The 26230-nt window shown below is 34.7% G+C and overlaps 1 protein-coding gene across 1 annotated transcript in view; it reads left to right on the top strand.

The window, feature by feature from the left end:
* The window catches only part of LOC149806576 (serine/threonine-protein kinase STK11-like), a 64462-nt gene that overhangs the window by 22211 nt on the left and 16021 nt on the right, over positions 1 to 26230 (top strand). Inside the window, exons 5-8 of the mRNA XM_089954877.1 lie at positions 4001 to 4137; positions 13188 to 13315; positions 17637 to 17694; positions 18808 to 18998. Of these exons, the coding sequence (XP_089811003.1) occupies positions 4001 to 4137; positions 13188 to 13315; positions 17637 to 17694; positions 18808 to 18998 (514 nt within the window). The remainder of the gene's footprint in view (positions 1 to 4000; positions 4138 to 13187; positions 13316 to 17636; positions 17695 to 18807; positions 18999 to 26230) is intronic.

The raw sequence follows: 26230 nt of genomic DNA, 5'->3' as shown, positions 1-26230 counted from the left end.
TCTTTATTTCTCCATAATTGTGTACATTGCTGTTGAGAATGCATGGTTTCATGTTCATGCACAAGGTATGTTTCTAATGCAGAAACACATTTGTGCTGCCAGGTTTTAGATTATATGTTGACTAACTTGTATGTGTTGCAGCTCATTTTCTCATATCTTTGTTTACTAAAATTTTCATAGTGAGTGATATTGTAGGCAGTTACTTTATTTTCCTCATTCCTATTTACTAAAATAATTAGGATGCAATTGACACTGCCTAATATTTGAAATCTGATTTTGTTCACTATATTTTCTTTATAGGGTTGAAAATCTCGTGTTCAGGGATTTTCACATGTTCATACACATGTCAGAATGAGGATTTTAAGCCAGTAGATTTCCAGTGTTTGATTAGTAGATCAGCTTCTAAGCCAGTAGATTTTTTTATTGGCATAAAAATGTTATGATCTAAAAGGGGATTTTAAAAAAAGAAGTGCATTTTTGGCCACAATATGTTTTCTTTTCATAGTATACAAATTTTGAACATGAAACAGATTCAGATTCTGATGGCACTGTTACAGTAATCATTATTAGGAGTCAGTCAATTAATGAAAAAGGAAGAGCAAACACTTTTGTAATAACATCCAGTAGCATTTTTAGGTTCCTTCAGAAGGTTGCTGTCTGGTGAAAACTGATTATATTCATTGTGATTATTAAGATTAACACTATCCAAGTTCTTAATAGCTTCCTGGTCCAAATTTCCCCTCGAATCTCCTTGTATTTTGTAAAGAATAGAGAGATTGTCCTCTCTGTATCAGCATTAGAATGTTGTTAATGACAGGGCAACTCTTCTGTTATGATGTTATGATCCCAAAACTAAGTATTGGAAAGAAGCAAATCCAACAAATTTTGTAAAAACATAACCAATAATTAGTGCAGTTGTAAAATGAAAATTTAAGAGGAACTTTTAGTATTATGAATTAAGTCCAAAATAATCCTTAAAAGTTCTCCATAAGTAAAAAAGAATTGAGTGTTCCATATAAAATTCAAGGTCCTCAGATATGCTGATGTTCCAGCAGTCTTGATGTATCACAATGGCATTGTCCAGAAATGCTTTGAATAAATTCACAATAATCCCAGAATAATATTTTATTCCAGAGTTAAGGAACACTATGTTATTCCAATGAATAATCCATAAAATTGATTTCCTCTCAGATTTTATCTAAACACAACATTAAACACATCTGTAGACCATTGTTAAAGTAAGAACATAGGAAATAAGAATGCGTTCATTGGTCGACTCTCCTTATGTGCACACTGTAATTGTATTATGATTCTTAAGTTTTGCAATGTGACATTTATCACAATACCCAATGTCACAACAGAACCCACCTGACTGAACCAGCTAATGAGAAATTACCCCAAACTTGTCAACAGGTTCATTATTATGATTGATTTTAAACATTGTCAAGATCTATTTATTGCTCATATGCAATAGGAATGTACAGTACAGTACAGCTGATGTGGTTGTCCATTTCTACATGCATCATAGCGGGGGTGGATAAGATTAAGAAAATTCACCTCACCATCTCCCTGCTTCTTGTGGAGTTGCTATGGCTTCTCATGGAAAATAGCTCTGAACACCATGCTTTCATGGAGAATCACATCTGACCAACATGGAGTGGACATCATGTTTAGTGTGTGTATGTGTGTGTGATTTTGATTTTTAATGTAGCTTTAACAATTTTTCAGTCATATCGCTTCGATGTCTGCAGTGTGACAGTTTATAGTGATGTCTAGCACTGGGGCATCATGCCACAGGCATATAGCATGATGACCCACCCAGTCACATTATCCTGACACCAGGCCAACCAGTCCTAACACTAACCTCTTAATGCTGAGCGCCAAGCAAGGCAGCTGTTAGTACCATTTTTGTAAGTCTTTGGTATGACTCGACCAGGGAACGAACCCATGACCTTCCACATCCAAGGCGGGTGTTCTAACCACTAGGCCACCAGAGTGGTCTCATCATGTTGAGAAATCTGTTGTTAGTTAGCTGCTCTAAAATGTCATATCAGATTTATTGTCAAGCATCTTGAAAAGACATTAAGGATGCCCTAGGTGCATGAACTGCAAAAACTGCTTCACAGAATGATAATCAAAACCAGATTTATTAAGAAAGAATAACAAACAGACCAACATAAGCAAAATGATGCAAAATTACTAGTGAAAACAAGAATGCTAAGCTTTATTTTATCAATGTAGTTATCACCTATATTTATGTTAATCATTAGATTGCAAAACAGGATTTTATCAAAATCATCATGACCCATATTTACATTACCATTAGAATACTAAATAGGATTTTATTGATATAATCATCACCCATATTTATGTTATCATTTAATTGGATTTTATCAGTGTAAATTATCACCCAGAATTACATTATTATTAGAATTCAAAAAATGATTTTATCAATATAATCATCACCCAGAATTACATTATGTTTAAAATTCCAAACAATATTTTATCAGTATAAGTCATCACCCAGAGTTACATTATGATTAGAATTCAAAACAGGATATTATCAATATAATCATCATCCATATTTGTTCTCATTAGATTGCTAAACAGGATTTTATCAGCTTAATCATTGCCCACAATTTCATAATGATTAGAACTCAAAACAATATTTTATCAATATAATCATCACCCATATTTATGTTCTCATTAGATTGCTGAACAGGATTCTATCTAGAGCGCCCACCTTGGATGCAGGAGGTCATGGGTTCGATCCCTGGCCGAGTCATACCAAAGACTTACAAAAATGGTACTTACAGCTGCCTCGCTTGGTGCTCAGCATTAAGAGGTTAGTGTTAGGACTGGTCGGCCTGGTGTCAGGATAATGTGACTGGGTGGGACATCATGCTACATGTCTGCGGCATGATGCCCCATTGCTAGACATCACTATAAACTGCCACACTGCAGACATCATAGCAATATGACTGAAAAATTGTTAAAGCTACATTAAAACTCCAATTCACATACACAGGATTCTATCAGCATAATCATCACCCAGAATTACATAATGATTAGGATTTTGTCAATAAAATCATCACCCGGAACTACCTAATGATTAGAATTCAAAACAGGATTTAATCAGCATAATCATCACCCATATTTATGTTCTCATTAGATTGCTAACCAGGATTCTATCAGCATAATCATTTCCCAGAATTACATAATGATTAGAATTCAAAACAGGATTCTACCCGCATAATTATCACCCAGAATTACATAATGATTAGAATTCAAAACAGGATTCTATCCATATAATCATCACCCAGAATTGCATAATGATTAGAATTCAAAACAGGATTCTATCCATATAATCATCACCCAGAATTGCAGAATGATTAGAATTCAAAACAGGATTCTATCCATATAATCATCACCCAGAATTGCATAATGATTAGAATTCAAAACAGGATTCTACCAGCATAATCATCACCCAGAATTACATAATGACTAGAATTCAAAACAGGATTCTATCAGCATAATCATCACCCAGAATTAAATAATGGCTAGAATTCAAAACAGGATTTTGTCAATATAATCATCACCCAGAATTACATTATGATTAGAATTCTAAACAGGATGTGAAAAATCAAATTGAAAAAAGAACCAGTACTCAGTGTAGGGTCATTGTATACAACACTGTAACAGATTCAGTTTACAGTAAACCTAACATTAATCATGGAATATTTTATTAACTTTCCATTGTTCATTGTCCACATGTTAAGTTCTCTTATAGTCAGTTTTAAACTACCCAAGTAAGGTTTTGTGCATCCTTTTCATTTCTTTCTGTTCAGATCAGACTTTTTTGTTTAAAAAAAGGTAGCAGTCATCCCAAGCAAGCTTTGTCACTGGCACTTTACTGTCTGATTTACAAATAGCCAAAACAGCTGTCTTTAGTTTTCAGCATGATTCGGTAATTTGGTTGCCGGTTTCCCTTGTATTGCAGGAGTTAGATGCATTTTCTAAGGATGACACTTGTCGTACCAGTCAGGGTTCTCCAGCATTCCAGCCCCCAGAAATAGCAAATGGCCTGGAAACATTTCGTGGGTTTAAGGTCGATGTATGGTCAACAGGTGTCACATTGTGAGTATTACATAGAGAAAATAATAATGCATTTTTAGCATAGTCGTCATTTTGAATAATTGACATTACATAAATGTATTTTATTTATTATCTAAGTCTTGAGAAACATTTATATTTGTTTTATAACTGAGAATTTCATAATTGAGAAAAATGACATAGTTGAGGGAATGTAATGAGATGTTTTATTTAGTACAGAGCTTTTGTCATGCCCCTTGTCCCATGCCTCATATCTTGGAACCTATCATGATCACCTCCTTATAGATCTAAATATATATGAAGAGATAAATCTACATTGCAATGTTGAAACATTTACCATAACCTTAATGGCATTTGTTTTTAAGCATATAGGGATGTGCAGTGGTGTGCCTAATTTGAGCTATTGCTATCTTTTTTGTTATAATTATTACTTCTGTGAGTCATAAACCAGATGAGCTTGTGTGATGGCCTGTCATCCATCTGTTAGCACAAGACTCTTTAGGGCATGAAAACCACTCTTCTGCTTGTATTTATTAGTGATAGGTGAGGAAGGCTTTTTCAAGATTGTTATCCAAACAGCCAAAAGCATTTTTAAGTCAATTATCAAATAAAAAGGAGAAAACAAATGTGTAATTTCTTCGATAAGTGGCATCCTTTATTCAGTATTTGTTTCAGCCAGCATGGCATAATAGTTTTCATTGCTGTTGGCTTGCAAGTGTAGCCATTTGTAATTTTTCTTTGTCAGCCAGATGCATGTTAATCTAGCATTAAAACTTAAACATTTGAGTCATTCAACATAAATTAGATTGACATATAGGAATAATCCATTTTCTAAGTTTAGAGCAGAGCCATTTTGAATTTAGTGCCTGGTAACCAATAACAAGGTACTAGACAATATGCAAAGTGGTTCTTTCATATCATATGGAGTTTTCACTGACAGATTTATTTTAATGTCTTATTGGTACTCGATGAAAACAATGCCAATCTGACCTCGAACATGACCATCATCTTATTTCTGCTACATTTCCTTTTTGTAAATGGGCGGCCATAGTGACATAAGGTTTCTCCTTTGAATACATTCCTATGATCACAGTAAAGTGAAAAAATAATACTGCTACCTCCCAAATCCAGCCAGTCAAAAAAGTTGAAATCATATAGGCCAAGGAAATAAAACTCTGTTCTATTACCTCCCTTTTATCACTCAGAGGCATCTCCAGTTTGACGGTTTTGCTCAGCACTATCAATGTGGTACTACAAGACATATGGAAATGCTGTGAAATTTTTATGACTTCAGAAAGTTAGCATGTTGTAAGGTATTTATTACATTTGGTAATTAATTTTGATGAATACTTTTGTGAATTTTTTCACATTGTTGACTTCACTTTTGCTCCAACTTGATATCATTGGTACATGTTATTCGGGGTTTTTTTTTATTCACCTCTATATATTTTAGTGATTTGTGAATACTTTCTGGTTATTTCGAAGTTCGTGTCATTTCAGATAAATAATGGCGACAAGAGGCAGTAAGTGCATGAAATACATAGCTAATGAGGACACATGAAATGTGTTTAACTTGTACTAATTGTTCATCATCCTCAGCATACAGTATATTTATTATAGTCAGAAGATATTTGGTCCACTGAGTTGTGAAAAGCATCAAAAAGCAAGGAGAGACTGTGAAGTCTCAGTACTGTGGCAACCTTCACCTGAAGACAGTATCAATTGCTATTGTTCTGTTGGACATCATGATGGTTCCCACCACTCCAAATTTAGAAAATCATTGCCAGCTGCAATGATTACCTTGAGCAAATTGGAGGGACAAGAGGTTGTAGAGTTGCTGTCCACTCATTCTTTCCAGATGCAGTTTGAGATTCCAATTTGTTGACTGGTACAGAAGGTGACAATGCAGTTGTTGGCGTCAGGACAGTTTTTGTCTGTTGCATATGGAAAACTGCCATGGATAGTTTAGAGCTCATGGCTGAATACTGTCCAGCAATGGCAACGGTTTTGACCTGTCAAATTTCAGGTACCAACCGTACCCTCAATTGAGGAAGTAGTTGAATGAAGTGAATAAGTACCAAGTTTTCTCATTCCACAAGCCTAAAAGCAATATTGAGTTGCTACCATGACTGCCTACAGACAGTCTACCAGTTGGCACCAGACTCTTTCACTTTGATCCGCATTGGATTGAACTACTTTCGTAAAATGAATGGGCAATACAAGTTGTGTCAGAAGGGGTTTAAATTTTATTTATTTAGCCTCTTTCATATTCCCCTTTCATGGCAAGAAGGCAGTCAGGTTTGGAGCTAGTCAGTTTTGTGCAGGAGATCTGGTCAACAAAGGAGATAATTTGTAACCTGAATTCTACAGGATTTTATTCCAAGCTCTTCCTAGCTCAGGTGACATATACATTGCAGCAGCAACCTTTAAGATGGAAATGACATGCTCATTCAGGATTTTCATCTTATGGGATAAATTTGAGCATTCAAGACTTTACTAATACATTTTTTTATGTCTCTTGGAAAGTTCCATTTTGATGAAGAGCAGGAACAATCTCCTGTCACTGTTGTGTTATGGTAGTTAGGTTGGATCTCATGTCATCCCAGAGATTTGTTCATCTGATCATGGAGTTTTACACCAATCTAAACCTTGTCTGTCTCCCTGGAGTCAATTTCCAACAGGGAATGGACTACAGTATGAGAGTTCCTGCAGTTTGCTTGGTGTGGCAGCAGATTTTATTATGCTTGGCTGCCTTTTCATGTCATTTGCAGATGGTCCAGCTGGTCCAGTGGCTTTTCTTGTTGATTTGATCAGTAAGTCAGGATCACAACCAGGGTAATATTACTTTTTGCATCAGTGTGCAGTGAATGTTGGTTTACAACAGGAATTCCTTTGGAAAAGCCCCAACCAGAAGTTACAGTATGTATGGATGCCAGTTATACATTTGGTTAGCCCACCATTTGCCATGGTTCACATGGTCAACGTTAAGTGAGGCCTAAAGGAATTTACTCTTCACATCAAGGCTGTAACCAGTGCATTTGATTTCTGAAAGGCGCAGCACTGGGGGGAGGGTGATCATTATCATGTCTGACAACTCATTTGTGGTGATCTACCTCCCCAAACTGTGGGGAGATGAAACTATCCAGTCTTTGCATTCTGGTTTAGAAGTTTTATCCGCTGGTGCTCCCAGCTAAATATAATCATTCAGATCTGACACGTTCTAGGCAGGCTCTGTATCCTAGTCAAATTTCTGTCAAAAAGGAGCTAATTAATTCATAATGATTGGTCCATTCATCAATTGGATTTTATTAGATTTGTACACAATGGGGGCCATCAAATAATAAACCTTTTTATGACAAGGTGAAATCACAAACTGCTCACCTTTATTTCTCCAGTCCTGGACCCTGAAGCCTGGGTAGTGGATGCACTATTAACCTGTTTGGAGGAGTTTTGGAAAACAAATTGCTTGCCTTCATACAGCCTTTTTACTGAAATTAATACAGAGATTGAGAGGTCAGAGTGCAAAGTGATTGTGATGATCCTTTAAAGTGAATCAAGTCCTGGGTCAGAAAACTACCTAACATTCCTGGGAAAATCCAGGCAAAGCTGAACCTGTACAAATGGCCATGGTCACCGGTATTCCACTCCTGCCTGGGCTGGCTTCATGCTTGCCTTTGTCAGGAGAGCCCTGCCAAAAGAGAAGTTTCATCCTTTGATTGTGTAGAGAATTTAACTTGCTTGAAAGCTTATGATTGAAAGTAGCATGTGTTCAGGGACTGGGTATGGTCAGTATGCTTTTTTATTACTTTAGCTTTGGCTTGTAGAGTTAGTTACATGCCCTTTTCAATGAACCTAAACTATCTCATGTTCAGATTGGATGGTTCCATGGTTAAAATGATGCATCTAGGTTTGTAGCTAAGAAACTTTAATCACACAGAGGAAAGTTGTGTGACATGAAAACATTTCTTTCTTCTGGTGAAGGTTAGAAATGAGTATCTATCCCAGGGTTCAACACTAATGATTTAAAGTAGAAAGCCCTTCTGACAAATCGAAGGTCCTTCTCATTTATGATTATACTTACTCAAAAAAATGTGTAATCTCTACCGTAAAATGAAACATATACAAGGTTGTTCTTTAATTACAGTACAAATTAGATCCATCAACTCTCTATGCCTTGGTACATTCTTTGTACCAATAAAACCATTGCAAAACTAAGAAATAATAAATGATTGAATTAACAAAATTAAATAAATTAAAATGGATCTAAGTTTTGGTGATTTAAAAGTTTACAAGAAATTATATGAATATACATTTTTAAAGTTTGCAGTATTATAAACGGAATGGTTTTAAATGTAAATGTCTGGTTTAATAGTTTAAATTTACTAATAGAAAATGAAAGTAAATAATATTTATCTTCATTCACTTGAAAGATGAACAGAGGTACATAATATCTACCTCTTTTGAGGATGTATCAGTGGAGTCATCACTAATAACTGACAAAGACTGACTGGAGGATTATCAGTGGAGTCATCACTTATAACTGACAAAGACTGACTGGAGGATGTATCATTGGAGTTATCACTAATAATTGACAAAGACTGACTAGAGGATGTATCAGTGGAGTCATCACTAATAATTGACAAAGACTGACTGGAGGACGTATCAGTGGATACTGTACTGTACACATTTAATGGGTAATACTGTAATACATCACTAATAACTGACAAAGACTGACTGGAGGATGTATCAGTGGAGTTATCACTAATAATTGACAAAGACTGACTGGAGGATTATCAGTGGAGTTATCACTAATAACTGACAAAGACTGACTGGAGGATGTGTCAGTGGAGTTATCACTAATAACTGACAAAGACTGACTGGAGGATGTATCATTGGAGTTATCACTAATAATTGACAAAGACTGACTGGAGGATTATCAGTGGAGTTATCACTAATAATTGACAAAGACTGACTGGAGGATTATCAGTGGAGTCAACACTAATAACTGACAAAGACTGACTGGAGGATGTATCAGTGGAGTTATCACTAATAATTGACAAAAGACTGACTGGAGGATTATAAGTGGAGTTATCACTAATAATTGACAAAGACTGACTGGAGGATTATCAGTGGAGTTATCACTAATAATTGACAAAGACTGACTGGAGGATTATCAGTGGAGTTATCACTAATAATTGACAAAGACTGACTGGAGGATTATAAGTGGAGTTATCACTAATAATTGACAAAGACTGACTGGAGGATTATCAGTGGAGTCAACACTAATAACTGACAAAGACTGACTGGAGGATGTATCAGTGGGAGTTATCATTAATAACTGACAAAGACTGACTGGAGGATGTATCAGTGGAGTCAACTGTGAACTGTGCAAAACATGGTCTGAGTCATGAAATACATGGTCTAAACTGAAATTTCTCATTGGAACTGCAAAATATTGTCTGATCTGTGTGTGTGTGATTAGGATTTTTAGTCATATCACTACCATGTCTGCAATGTGGCAGTTTATAGTGATGTCTAGCACTAGGGCATCATGCCACAGACATGTATCATGATGTCCTACGCAGTCACATTATCCTGACACCAGGCCAACCAGTCCTAACACTAACCTCTTAGTGCTGAGTGCCTAGCGAGGCATTTGTTAGTACCATTTTTGTAATTCTTTTGGTATGACTCGACCAGGGTTCGAACCCACAACCTCCTGCTTCCGAGACGGATGCTATAACCACAAAGCCACATGAGCGGTCGTCTGATCTGTGCAAAACATTGTCAAGAATCCTTTATTGCATTACGGTGCAAACACAGTTGTATATGTTATATTTGTGTTCATGAGAATAAAAACTAGTTTTATATTAAAATGTGCTAAGCATTAAGAAAAACTATGATTGTATGATAACCAAGTTTGACTTGAATATATTACAAGAATGATTACATGGGATTACAGGAACCTGAAACTACTCTCAGTCATGAAGGAAACAGCATCAATGTTTTATGTTATGTGCCTGGAAAATTTGATCCTTCTAGACAGACTCATTCTTGGCATGAACCATGGAAAATAAACATGCAGAGTTCATAATCGTTACAGTCAACTCACACATTCCATGGCAAGTCTGTCAAATGAGTGAGTAAATATAGATATGCATCATGATAGAACTTAAAACATTTTAAGTGGGTAATACTTTACACATTTAATGGGTAATACTGTACACATTCAATGGGTAATACTGTACACATATAAAATGTGTAATACTGTACACATTCAGTGGGTAATACTGTACACATTTAATGGGTAATACTGTACAAATATTTTATGGGTAATAATGTACATATGAAATGGGTAATACTGTAGACATTCAGTGGGTAATACTGTACACATATTCAATGGGTAATACTGTACACATAAATATGTAATACTGTACACATTTAATGGGTAATACTGTATGCATATAAAATGTGTCATACTGTACACATTCAATGGGTAATACTGTACACTTATTTAATGGGTAATACTGTACTCATATTCAATGGTTAATAATGTACACATGTTCATTTGGTAATACTATACACATATTCTTGGGGTAATACTGTACACATATTCCATGCATAATACTGTACACATATTCAATGCATAATGTATACATTCAGTGCATAATAATGTACACACATTCAGTGGGTAATACTCTACACATTCAATGCATAATATTGTACACATTCAATGCATAATACTGTATGCATATTCAAAGGGTAATACTGTACACATATTCAGTGCATAATCCTGTACACATATTCAGTGCATAATACTGTACACACATTCATTGGGTAATACTGCACACATTAAGTGGGTTATACTATACACATATTCAATGCATAATGCTGTTACACATTCAATGCATAATACTGTACACATAGTCAATGCATAATACTATACACATGTTCAGTGCATAATACTGTAAATATTCAATACATAATGTACACATTAAATGCATAATACTGTACACATTCAATGCATAATACTGTATACATATTCAGTGCATAATATTGTACACACATTCAATGCAGAATACTCTATACTCTATACATATTCAATGGGTAATACTGTGCATATATTCCATGCATAATATTGTACACATTCAATGGGTAATACTGTACACATATTCAATGCATAATACTGTACACACATTCAGTGGGTAATACTGTACACATTCAATGCATAATACTGTACACACATTCAATGGGTAATACTGTACACATTCAATGCATAATACTGTACACACATTCACTGCTTAATGCTGTTCATACATTTTGGTGGGTAACACTGTACACATTCAGTGCATAATACTTTCCACACATTCAGTGCATAATATTGTACACACATTCAATGGGTAATACTGTACACACACTCAATGAGTAATATAAAAGTGGATGTAAATGTTACAAGAGATGATACAAAGGCAATGGTATATGATTTGTGCAATGCATAATACTGTACACATTCAATGCATACTATCGTACACACATTCAATGGATAATACTGTACACACACTCAATGGTTAATACTCGTGTTATGTTCAATGCATAATAATGTACATGTATTCAATGGGTAATACTGTACACATATTCAGTGTGTAATATTGTACACATTCATTGCATAATATTATACACATTCATTGCAGAATACTCTACACATATTCAATAGGTAATACTGTACATATATTCAGTGCATACTACTGTACACATATTCAATACATATAACTGTATACACATTTAGTGGGTAATACTGTACATGCAGAATACTGTACACACATTCAATGGGTAATGCTGTACACTTATTCAATGCATAATACTGTACACATTCAGTGGGTAGTACTGTACACATTCAATGCATAATACCTTCCACACATTTAATGCATAATATTGTACACATTCAGTGGGTAATACGGTACACATTCAGTGCATAATACTGTACACATAATGTACATATATTCAATGCATAATACTGTACACATATTCAGTGTGTAGTATTGTACACATATTCAATGCATAATGTCTACACATATTCAGTGCATAATACTGTACACATATTCAGTGCATAATATTGTACACACATTCAATGCAGAATACTCTACACATATTCAATGAGTAATACTGTACATATATTCAATGCATAATATTGTACACATTAAATGGGTAATAATACTGTACACATTCAATGCATACTACTGTACACATATTCAATGCATAATAATGTACACACATGCAATGGGTAATACTGTACACATTCAGTGCATAATACTTTCCACACATTCAATGGGTAATATTGTACACATATTCAATACATAATGTACACATATTCAATGCATAATACTGTACACATATTCAATGTGTAATGCTAACAAGCAGATGATAGAGCTCTTACCATATTTACATTAAAATATAATGCATTGGCAACATAGTACACAACATTCCCTGACTTTAGGTTCATTTTTGAAAACTTCACACCTCTATCAAAAGGACATTGGTCAACCAAGGACAAAATTTTTTTGTCTCTGATTGTAGCTACATATAATGTTTAATTCATGCTTGATGAAAATCGTGCCATTCAGACATCCAGTATGACAACCATGTCAGCCATCTTGAACATTCATGATATCTAGTTGGTTCCAAATAAAAATGGGACCATGCAAACCTTCATTATGGTTGCCATAATGAACATATTGAAAATCAGCACTAATTATTCTGAATGGATTGTCATAATGACATTTGGGTTTCCACCATCAGTCATATAATGGTGTAGTTTGTTATAAATGAATGGTGCTAGTCTTATATTCAATATGGCTGCCACAGATGCTAACTTGAAAATCTTGTCACTCCAGAATATCAAAGGTGATTTCAACATTCCACAGTAAAAAAGAAGAAATGGTCTTATCTTAAATACCTTGAAATTCTTTTTAGACTAGAGTGTTAGATCCTTTGAAGGTCTCTTGTTACATTCAAATTTATTTTATACTTATTTGTTTATTTAGAGTTTTATACAATTCTATATCTTAAATTTTCAGATACAACATAACAACTGGTTTATATCCATTTGAAGGGGAAAATATATATAAACTCTTTGAAAATATAGGCAAAGGAGAATATACAATTCCAGATTTTGTAGATAAATCCTTAACAAGTTTAATTAGAGGTAAGTTTTTTCATTATATTGTTTGTTGAATTATACAGTTTTCAGTTTTATCAAATAGAACATAGTGGGTTTATTGTCACATTTTTTGTGCCAAGTTGACGTCATCTTTCTTTCAATGTAGCTGTGAATTGTTTTTTAGTTTAGTTACTCTACTGGTCAAAGACTAGACAGATGGCCTGTTGTCTGATGCCTGTCTTGCTTAGCTATTAGCACAAAAAAATTATTGCTATTTCCCATGAACTACTTGGAGGATTGCAATGAATTTGTATACACTCAATCATCCCAATATCTTTTAGGTCCTAATAAAAAGTGTTGCACAGATATTCATTGTTGCCAAAATGGTGGTCATCTTGAAAATATTGTTTTCATTAGATTTTTGTATTTACACTGTATGATCTCTGATGTCTAGCTTTGGTTCCCACAATGGCCATCATGAAAATCCTGTTATTGTTACTCCTCCTAAATGGATGGTCATATGAAGTTTTCACTAAAACACTTCATATGACATTTAGTTGGTCTATATTAAATAATTGCTGATGTGACATCATGTAAGACAGTCATTGTGACCATCTTGAGAACTTTGTTTATTGATACTTCTAATGCATGTATAGCCAGAGATGGAGTAGCCATTCACAGGTTTTTTTATGATGTATAAATAGTTGGTTCCAAATGAATAATAGTGCTGATCTGACAGCGAGTATGACCACCATTATAATTGCCACTTCTTTAAATAGATGGCTGCATCAGTATAGGATTTTCACTAAAATATTTCTTTTGATGCATGTAAATGGCTGATCCCAAAGGGAGATAACCAGATCCCTAACATGGCCACTATACTGGCAATCTTGAAGCTCATACAGCTACAGACTTCAGACTTCTGACATTGCCACCATAGTCTCTGTATTGAAAATCTTGATATATCTGTGTCTGTTAAACAGATGATTGTATTGACATTCCTTTGAGTAAAAGATTTATGATTTCTAGTGTTTCAACTGAAAATGTTGTCATTTCTACTACCATGGCAACCTTGAAAACCTTGTTATAGCTACTTTTCCTTAGTGGATAGTAATATTGATGAGATTTTCTCCGAAAATCTTATTACTATTTCATTAGAATGGATGGTCATTTTGACATGGGAATTTTCACTGAAAGTCTTATTACTGTTTCATTAGAATGGATGGTCATTTTGACATGGGAATTTTCACTGAAAGTCTTTTTATGTGATCCAAATGGTTCTGAATGAAAATGGTGCCCTGCTCACATCCAGTACGGCTACTATAGAAGCTATGTTGAAGCTCTTGTTTTTGCAAAATGGGTGTTCATAATTGCATGAAGATTTCACTAAAAGATTTCTTGTTATATCTGCTTGGTCCTGAGTGTTGCTGATAATATCTCCAATATGATCACCATAGTCTTTTGAGTCTTAATATCACTATTATGCTTGATGAAGTGGTCATTAAATAAAACACTGGCCATGTGATGTGACTTTCTAGTGGGTGGGCATAAGAACACTTTAAAAAAAGTAATACTTCTTTCTTATAACATGGTTCTTAAATGACCAACCTCCACAATGGCTGCCTTGATGAACATTCTAAAAATGTTTTTACAGGTACATCTCTTGAACAGATGGTTGTCTTGAATTTTTTTATAGCTGAAACACTGTAATTGTATGTGGCTCAGTTTTGAATGAAAGTTATCTTGCCATCAACATAACACCATGGTGTCATTGTTGCTACTCCATTTGCATCAGTGGAGACATGCATTTTTCACTTCAGTATTTCTTGCAATGTTTAAATGTTTCTTAATGAAAATGGTGCAAATTTGACTACCAGCATGTCTGAACTTTGTAAAGAATTTTTTTAAACCAGGCCTAAATGAGATCATTGTCACGTAAATTGTCACTGTTTGCATTTTTATCAATCATTGAACTTTAGGACACAGCATTATGTATAGGGTGTTTGATTCATGTACAGGGGAATTTTTACCAGACTTTGTATTTAGTTGCTTTTTGATTAATAAGTGATTTTCAGTATTCTGGGATTCATGTTAAGGTAAAAGGTCTTGACTCTGGAGTGTATCTGTATTGACTTTGATAACATATACAGATATAAATGGATTTAAATCCAATCCAGCTTGTGTGAATATATGTCAAGAGTACCTGGGATAACATCAGTTAAATTAACTTGTCTGGTTGTTTTTCTTTTCTTTATTTCCTTTCTTCTCCAAAATATAATGATTATGGATTTATTCAAACTTAGCATGTGATTTTTACTTGACATTGTCTGATACATGTTCACTGATTTAAGGTATAAAACCATTGAAAATAATTTTCTACTGAACATGTAAGAAATTATTTTTTTTACCAATTTGGTATGATGGAGTTTCTCAGGAGTATAGGAGATGGTTGCAGTACTCAGCAGTTAAAATAATAAAGTGACAGATGAAACAGACTTAGCATGGATTCCTGGAAATTCATTTTGGCCAGTACTGTTTGAGATCAGACATGTAATTACTTGCATGTAAAATGTCACATTAGAGTTGTATAAACTGTAGTTTTTTAATAATTTTTTTTACATGCATTTATAAGAACTTGAAATTATCATGTGTAGATAATGTAGAATCAACTACAATCATTAGGTCTGTACATATTAGCAAACCTCTTTTTAGTCAGAACTGTGTACCTGTATCTCGGGATTTTTTTTTTTTTACCTATTTAGCCTAGATTTTATAGAAAAATAAGGAACATAAAATTGATACTTTTCATTTGAATGTTGTTATGTGTATCCTTATATCCACCAATTGTATCTATTTGTCCACCCTTCTATGTATCCCAGTGACCTGCCTTTGTATCTGTTTGTCCATTCTTCAGAGTATCCTTGTGTCCATCCTTCTGTGTATTCCAGTGTTCACCCTTTATATCCTTTCTTCTACCATTCAGTGTATGTCAACCCAAATGTATATTCTTACATTCACCCATCTGTTTATCCCCATGCCCACCATTCTGTTGTTTTCATACAGTTGCATAAATTAATAGTCTTTATTATTATTATTATTGTTATTATTATTATAATTATTTTTGTTATCATCATGATCATTGTAATTATTATTATTGATGTTGTATTTCAAGTCTGGTTTATAGCTATAAGTTGATAAGATTGCTGAAAAGTTTTCTGTCTACTTTCTACATTCTGTTTTTTTTTGTGAGGGTAGGGGGCATTTACAGACTTTTGTCATCTGAAATTAAATTATTAATATATGTTCACAACTTTTAGAATATTCTAGAGTTTCACATTTTCAGGCTTATCTACTCTTTTGCTTTCAGACAGGCATTAGTCTTGAATGTACATAGATTTCACAAGCTGGTTTTGTCAGTCTTTGATATGCATATAAAGTTCTAAATTTTACGTCAAATTTTAAGTTTGAATTTTATGATTTTTTACTCATTAACCCAGATGCCACATTTACATGTCATGAGATTGTACCCTGCTTTGTACTATGAACATCATTCAAGATACACCGTAGTGAGTCATATTACAGAAAGTAGACCCATGTAGTTCTACAGTGATACCAAATAATGTAGGCTTTATACTCGCATTACAAAATACATCTGGGAAAACATAATTTTTGAGACCCGAGTTTTGGAACTGGAGTTTGTTGTTGTTGTTGTTATAGGGTTTAATGCCATTTTTCAACACAAGATAGGCTACACATGGTGGCCAGTATTAATGGTGGAGGAAGAACCTGGGAAAACCCCAGAAAGAACCACTGACCCATGAGAAACTACTGGCAAGCTTTCTCACATATCCACATTGACCAAGTCTGACACTCAAACCGATGTAGACGGAGGGAACTGGAGTTTGTATACAGATTTTAGACTTTTTGGCCTGATATTTAAAGCAGACTTGTCTAAACTGCACACAAACAGGTAAACATACAGACTTGTCTAAACTGCACACAACAGGTGGACATACAGACTTGTCAAAACTGTACACGGACAGGTGGACCTTCACAAAAAAATAGAATAAATTTGAGATTTGGAGTAAAATGTGGCAAGGACATGAAAATCATGGGACCAGTATGCAAAAAGACAAACAAATGAAGTCCAGTATTTTCCTTTTTGCACATGTGCAAGTGAAATAGCTAGGCAAAAACATCTTTTATACACCTAGGCATCTGGCTAACAGATAATCTCTCAGACATGTATATGGATGCATTTGGAAATTACCCCAAAAATGTTTTCCTGACACCATTTCAGGAGAAAATGAAAATCTCCAGGGGTTATTTAGTTAATCACAGTAAATGATGTCGTTTTATCTTTCAGGTATGTTAGATTATGAAGCTTCAAAAAGATTTTCTATTGAACAAATCAAGCAACATGAGTAAGTGAAAAGTTGTGATTTCTTTAATATGTAAATATATAATGTCTTTAGATTTATACACACTCATTGTTCTGACACTTAAAGAACCAAATAGCTTTAATTTCTTTCACAAAAATATGATCTACCCAGATATAATATTTAACCCAGTTGTTGTAAAGTCAGTGAAACATGATACTTTCATTTGACCCAGTAGTTGTAATGTCAGTGAAACATGATACTTTCAGTGAATGTACCAAGCTTGGATTGCAGTCAGTGGTATAATGTAGAGTTCTTGATAAGCAGCTTGTTTGAATATTATATATATAATAAAATATGAACATTTTAAAATCCATTAAAATTATGTTCAACAGTTTTAAGCATTTAGATGCATTTAGACTAAAATTGTTAGCATATTACTCCCACCATAAGCAAAGCACATTTTGTATGAAGGTACACTAGATCAGTATAAATTATCCTATCAGTTCAAGTTCTGGATGTTTCATACAGATTTAAAAAGATGTTACTCTATCACATTAGAGCACTCACTCAAACAGAGCCCTATAATCAAATACGCCCTGAACCGACTTGGTCATCAGGCTTTTTGATCATTCAAAATGGCATTATTTACATCTTTATGTGAAAGTTTCATGCTCATAGTGCAAGTTTTGTCAGTTTTACAGTGCTCACAAAATGCCAAATCAGATTTCATTAAATGCAAACCAGGAAGTAAAATATCCATTTTATTTAATACTTAAATAGAGCTCTGGTAATGCAGTTGCTTTTGCTACAGCAGTAAAACAAGGACTTTATTTTGCTTTTGGTCTTGTGGAAACTCATCATCAAAATGACAAATAAGCATAAATTCAGACATTTAATTGCATATTAACAACCTTGTCTTTCTTTGGTTTGCTACATCTTTGGATAGTGAAATAGGAAGTGCTTTCTCTTCAATTAATAACCACTGAAGATTGAGGTCCCCTGAGGTGACTCAGTACAAGGTAGGCAAATGCTAATGTGTAACTATACTTTATTTTCCCAGTATTCAATCAATGAGGTTGCAGTATTAATCCTCTTAACCCTTTATTTTTCCTTTCATCAACTCCATATTTTAGTTGATATTACTAATCTTTGCAGGTGGTTTAGGAGAAAATTACCTAGGACCTCTGAAATAGTGCGTTTTCCACCTTTGTCAGATGGAGATAATTTACGCAGCATGACTGTTGTTCCATTCATTGAAGACATGCTTTGTGGGGAACCCAGTGAGGATGAATATGAAACTGAGGATGAGCTACAGTTTGTTCCAAATAGAAATAATCAGGTTACAGGTAATAAAAACTCTATCTTTCCATCTACTTTGTGAATCATACATACAGTAAACTTTTACGAGAATGGACATAATGAAAAGTCATGTACGATGAGTATGTTTTTAGTCTCTGACAACTGAAGCTTCATCTGTATCTGTATTAAGCAGCTAAATTTTCACGTCTCCAAAATGTTATATTCAACAGTATAGCTGTAGTTAACCAAATAGATTCCTGAACTCTATTGGTCAAGCCAGAGGAATAATAGATATCATAAACTGTCCATGATAATGGGTGACAATGCTTTGCATTGGGTGCTGTATGATACAACTGTAACAGGCTGTTATAAATTGCCTATACAGACTACACCTTGCAATGTATGATAGGCTGTATGTTTTACTATAATATTTACCTTTATGCAGTGCTGACCCAAGTGTGAACAGTAAAGATCCCATTGTGTCTAAATTACTTGCTGATTAGAGTATGTTGTTTGATTGTAATGATTAGACACCATTGCACAGACCCTGAACTGGCAGTGCAGATGTGCGTCTGTACTTTATGCAGTTTGGTGCATGTTTAGCCTGAACAAATAAGAAAGGGACATTGCTGTGTAATAACAGACAGGGGCTACATATCATTTAGCTGAGTTTGAGCTGGAGTTTCCAAAACAGCCAGTTTGAAATTCTCTATGAAAAGTTACAACTAATCTGCAAGCTAAAACTTGAAGATTTCATGGTTTCCAGACCAGGTGTCATTGAGAAGTAGCATGGTATGGAAATTAACAGCAACAAGCTACCTATTTACCTTGATCATGGCAAACAACACTTGAAACCCTGCTATCATAAGGGGAGCACATTTAAAGTGATAGATCTTGAAGCTACCGGTTGTGAAATCAGCATGGTTCCTTTTCATGTAAAGCAAGGCTTATATACCAGTTTTCTTTAAAATCAGCTTCAGTCACTGTCAACAAATGAAACGCAAAGTTAAAATCTAGTTTTAATTACCTTGACCTTGTACTTCAGGCTAACAACTCACAAATTGATAGGGTCCTTTCATAGGTAAAAGGATTTTTCTTGGGCAGAGGGGAATACACATACATGTACTACATATAGATATGTAGTGTTGTCAGGAAATGAATTGAAATGGCCAAATCTATTTGTTTTTAGTGAAATTGACCTTGACCCTGAAGCCATTAACCCCTCCTAGGGCTATGGAAAACAAGTTTACTAATTTTTACAAAAGATTCTAAAACTTAAGATTTTATCCAGAGCTGAAAAAATGGCGTGTAATTCATGATTTTGTTGAATAATGCAATAAACTAAATATACTGATGATAGTAATAGTAATAATAATAATAATAATAATAATAACAATATTTACAATATTGCTATTTTGGTGCATGGTATTTGTTCAGAAACCAAGTCTAAAATATGAACCAGCACACTAAATCAGCTGTGTTCAAAACCTGTCCATTGGGTGTCAGCTATTGACAGGTTTGACCATACTTAAAGAACACACCTTAATCAGTTTTAATTGATGGCTTGCACCAGGACTAACAAAAAACCCATTTAATTCAAAATGACAAATGGTCCAGCTCAGAATGATTCACAGAACAAAAATGGTTCCCAAATGGTAAGTATTTTTCTAGAGATCATGTATCTTGATAAAAGTTTGGTATGTCCTGCATCTTGGGTAATGATGAAGCCCAAGGGTCAAGGTCATAAATGAAAATGTTTCAGCATGATAACTTCTTCTAGATCACAGACTTTGGCCTGATTTTGTGGTTGGCTTGTACTGAGGGCAAGAAAGAAATTTATTGATTTTCGGTTAAAATGGTCTAAGTTCAAGGATGCTATGGTACAGAAATGGAAATATTTCTGTAAAATAGATGTTTCTGACAAGCTACAACTTTCACCAGATGTTGTTGTTGGGCTGTAATGCCACAGAAGTAAGTTGTGTATTTTGGGATTGAATTTTCTGTATGATAATTTGTGCTCTTCACTGTCTTTAAAAAGACTTCATAATTGGGTTGATCCTAAGTAAAGGAAGGAGTTTATTGCTTTTTGAGTTAACTGGTTATGATTATTAACATAATTTATACTTCGGAATATCCCACAGCTGCCTGTATCTATACTGGCTGTTCAGTGAATTCTTCATGCAGCACTTCAAATACATGCAAGACTTTACTTGTCATAGGGCATCCTTCAAGTACATGCAAGACTTTACTTGTCATAGGGCATCCTTCAAGTACATGCAAGACTTTACTTGTCATAGGGCATCCTTCAAGTACATGCAAGACTTTACTTGTCATAGGGCATCCTTCAAGTACATGCAAGACTTTACTTGTCATAGGGCATCATTCAAGTACATGCAAGACTTTACTTGTCATAGGGCATCATTCAAGTACATGCAAGGCTTTACTTGTCATAGGGCATCCTTCAAGTACATGCAAGACTTTACTTGTCATAGGGCATCCTTCAAGTACATGCAAGACTTTACTTGTCATAGGGCATCCTTCAAGTACATGCAAGACTTTACTTGTCATAGGGCATCCTTCAAGTACATGCAAGACTTTACTTGTCATAGGGCGTCATTCAAGTACATGCAAGGCTTTACTTGTCATAGGGCATCCTTCAAGTACATGCAAGGCTTTACTTGTCATAGGGCATCATTCAAGTACATGCAAGACTTGTCATAGGGCATCCTTCAGGTACATGCAAGACTTTACTTGTCATAGGGCATCCTTCAAGAACATGCAAGGCTTTACTTGTCATAGGGCATCCTTCAAGTACATGCAAGGCTTTACTTGTCATAGGGCATCATTCAAGTACATGCAAGACTTTACTTGTCATAGGGCATCCTTCAAGTACATGCAAGACTTTACTTGTCATAGGGCATCCTTCAAGTACATGCAAGACTTTACTTGTCATAGGGCATCCTTCAGGTACATGCAAGACTTTACTTGTCTTAGGGCATCCATCAAGTACATGCCAGACTTTACTTGTCATAGGGCATCCATCAAATTCTTGCCAGACTGTACTAGTCATATGTCATCCTACCTGCCAGACTTTACTAGTCATATGTCATCCTACCTGCCAGACTTTACTAGTCATAGGACACCCTTCAAGTACCTGCCAGACTTTACTAGTCATAGGGCATCCTACCTGCCAGACTTTACTAGTCATAGGGCACCCTTCAAGTACCTGCCAGACTTTACTAGTCATAGGGCATCCTACCTGTCAGACTTTACTAGGCATATGTCATCCTATCTGCCAGACTTTACTAGTCATAGGGTATCCTACTTGTAAATTGTAGTATCCATTTCATATTTTAGCTTGCCAAGCCATGATAACTTGGTTGCCTTAGACACAGAGTGCAGAAATCCATTGAGTAGAGAAATAATGGTGGAAGAGGCAGAAAGTGAAGGTTTTAGTTAAAGTAAATGTCATTGTAATGATAAAAACTCATAAGGTTATTATTAAAAGTATACATTGATTTATTAGACAGAACTGTCAACAGTGATCATCTACTTCAGCTGTTAAATTTCTCTATTTGCAGTTCTGTTTATCACATGACTTTCGCGTTATCTTTATTTATTAAATGATAAGTGTCTTATCTATATTTATCACACTTATGCTATGTTATCTATGTTAATATACCTATATCATAATTTTTGTATATGAAAAATGTGAAATAACACCTCATGATGTCACAAATGACATTATTATATTGTGCAGAGGAATGACATAATGATTCAGACATCTAAATATATTTTAAAGCCACTTCACTACACAATTATGTGGTTTGGCCAAATATATTTCAAAGCCACTTCACTGCACAATTATGTGGTTTGGTCAAATATATTTCAAAGCCACTTCACTACACAATTATGTGGTTTGGCCAGATATATTTCAAAGCCACTTCACTGCACATTTCTGTAGTTTAGTTGAATAAAACCTGTTTTTATATCATGTGATAAATATAATCTTATATTTTTTGCTTATTTTAGTTTACAAAGCGTGAGAATAATTACAATCAGTTCTTCACCAAGGCTCACAAAAAGAAATTTCATTGCCCCATGGTAACCTCAGGATTCAGGGAGATAATGTAGGTCACATGACTGGTTGGTGCATATGTTCCAAGAATATTAATTAGCCATAGTAAATATGATGATATATATATTTTGGATTTGTATTACTTAACATTATTTGTGGATTATTTACTTTTTGAAGTACACTTTGGATTGAGTGGTTTGCATAATTGGGTACACCTGCCCTTAACCTGCAACCTTGAAATTGACTTACACAAAACCTGTAGGGCATGGTGAGTTGTCACGATGGCCAAAACTTTGTTTGCCTAATCATAAGACATCACTATGGAAGAACTGATAAACACACTAAAATGAACATTTGCAGTGCAGTTAGTGTTTCCAGTGTTTGTGCTAGGTCAGGATGAGTAAATGGAACATAAAATTACATGATTTAACAACAAGTGTTGCATAACAGATGATGTTGCACCAGTCCATAGGTATCAGAGAAATAGCAGATGTCATGGCTAGTTTAAAGTGAAAAGTGGACTGAATGGGATGAAGGTAATGAAGTTAAGCATGCTTATTGTAGCATGAAGCACGTGAAATATTCATCTGATGAGTGTAATCAGGTTGGGGTTGGATTATAACAAAGAACACCAATGATGGTAACAAAAATACAATGTTTATTTATGAATGATTCAGTGGAAAAGATAATGTTCAATTTGTGTGTATACAAGATCCAAATGTTGGATAATAACCATAATATGCATGAACCTGATAATGTAATGTAAGAAAAGAACTTTAAATAGTACAGAGATTTACAATTCAAAGTGATTTCACACAGTGAAATCAAATGATTCACATAGGCATCAACAATTTTCACACAAATAATAATAAATGATATGGTTCGATGAAATATGATGTGCTTTGCTCAAGCAGTAAAATGTTGTGTTTCACTCAAATAGTGAAATGTATGCTTTACTCAAATAGTAAAATGTACGAGTTTCGCTCAAGAAGTGAAGTGCGTGATTTTTTCATTCAAATAATGAAATGCAAAATATCTTCTTAGTCCCAGAGCTTTGTTATGAGGTTGAGGAGCCACCACCAATGGTCTGCCCCTCCTAGTCTACCTAAAGATCCGTTCAGTCTTTTGTTTTCTGCAAACCTGTTGGGCCAGAAGCTTCTTCTGGCCAACGTCCTCTCCATCAGCAGCACACTGGGTATAACAGAATCCAAATTAGCTAAATGACACCTACAGTCCCGTGCATATATGGAGATACAGCATATCACTCTGTCACTCATCCAGTAAAACACTTGGCTACCAGTCAATCAACCATCGGTCAATCACTGGTCAGTCAATCAGTCATCAATCAGCTGAAAATATATCCAAATCCATGTACTACAAATGACACGAGCATATATAATAACAAGTTATGGACTGTAAACTTGAGTTAATTCTTTTATACTCATTGTATTATTGGGACAAATATACAAAGTAATAAGCAGGTTCAGAAGTGAACTTATGTCCGATAAGAATCTTATAGTACTAAATGTCCCTTAATAAATAAACATTATTGCAAATATAAATCACTCTGTTAAATCACATACAAGTAAATTAGGAAATAGACTGTAACATTGCAATATACAAGACAAGTCAGAGTTACCAAAAATACAAAAATAAATGTGGTAGTTCAATAATTATATCCTATAATACAAACTGGAAACTAATATATAATTCACGTACCTCTACAGCTGGAGATCGTGAGTTGTTAAAGTAGACTGCTCACTGATAAGACTTCTTATAATGTCATATGGTGAGGTAATTTGTACACTGACTATGTAGCCCTACATCATCTCGGTGCTTTAGGGATATCAGTTTTCCCAATGCAAGCACTTCACATGTGTGGCAAAGGATGAACTGAACTCAGTGTTTCAAAATAATATGCGATGTACAAATATCACCCTTGGGTAATGCTGTACAAAAAACGAAACCCAAGTACATGTATTTAATCTAAATAAAACAATAGATTTATACAATTCCATGACAATGAGGATGAGGCTGGCATCACTGCCTTACCATTCATTGATGCAGATGGCAATAACAGCGATTTTGGTGAATGTTTCTATAAATATTTAGCTGCCCTTTAGTGACGATGATGCCAGAATGATTTTGCTGCCATTCAGTGATGATGTTGCCAGAATGATTTAACTGCCCTTTTCAGAGATAAATGAATGTTGATGGTGACAGACATGTTAATGCCAGTGAGCCAGATAAGAATGAGAATATCCTCAGTTAGATGGCTCAGTATTTCAGAAATCAGAAAAAGTTGGGGTGAATCTGTATCCAGAAGTAGCAGACTTGGTTAATTGGGAGAGGAGGGCACTAATTGCACCTGATAAGATGAAAGAACTCTCAGAAAAATTCTCGCAGCCTACAGACTGAAAAATAATAGTGCCAAGGTGAATCCCAAAGTTTGGGACAAATTAAGGAAGGAACTGAGAACTTAAAGACTTCAGTCCTCTTGTGCATTCATTACCAAGCCTGATACTTTGTAAATCAGAAATGTTTAACTTTGACATCACAGGCATTGCAGCTTATTATTTTTGCACTCAGTGACTTTTCTGTGTGGAGGAAGGTGCTATTGAAGTTGGTCCTTGGTTTTTCAATACAAGTGGCTGTGCGATACTCAAAATCCAGTAAGCAGATTCCTCAGTATAAATCCAGATTCACTTTTTCCAAATGTTGGCCACTACTAATGGAAATCTCAGGAAAGGTGGACAAGGATTAGTTCAGTTCCCTGTAAGTGATGCTGCAAGTCCAGATTCTCCACACAATATTGTCTAAATGCTAACCAAATGCTGATTTTCTGCATAATTGGCTTAAGCTAACATCAGATTAATGGATTTGCAAAATTGTTGACAACACTATTGAATTTAATTCTACACCCCTTATGAAGCATGCTCCCTGACCTCAGTGCTTATTAAAATTTGAGTTAAGAACATTTCTTAAAAAACAAGTCATAGAACTTCAAGGTGAATTTTTGTCAAGTATCTTCATCAGGCCTAAAGATATAGTATAATAGGCTTGATCTGTTAAAAAGTCTAAACAGAAATATGGAAAAGCATCAATTTAAAATGAACACCTTGAAATCTGCAATTTATCTAGTGAAATAAGACTCCTGGTTTGCTACTACTTAAAAGATGCATTTCACTAAATTAGCACACA

The sequence above is a fragment of the Sinohyriopsis cumingii genome, chromosome 1 (assembly GCF_028554795.1).
Source record: "Sinohyriopsis cumingii isolate HCF-2022 chromosome 1, ASM2855479v2, whole genome shotgun sequence".
In the NCBI taxonomy this organism is placed as follows: Eukaryota; Metazoa; Mollusca; class Bivalvia; order Unionida; family Unionidae; genus Sinohyriopsis; species Sinohyriopsis cumingii.
The sequence above is the reverse complement of the archived record's forward strand: the minus strand, read 5'-3'. Positions and strand labels throughout refer to the sequence as shown.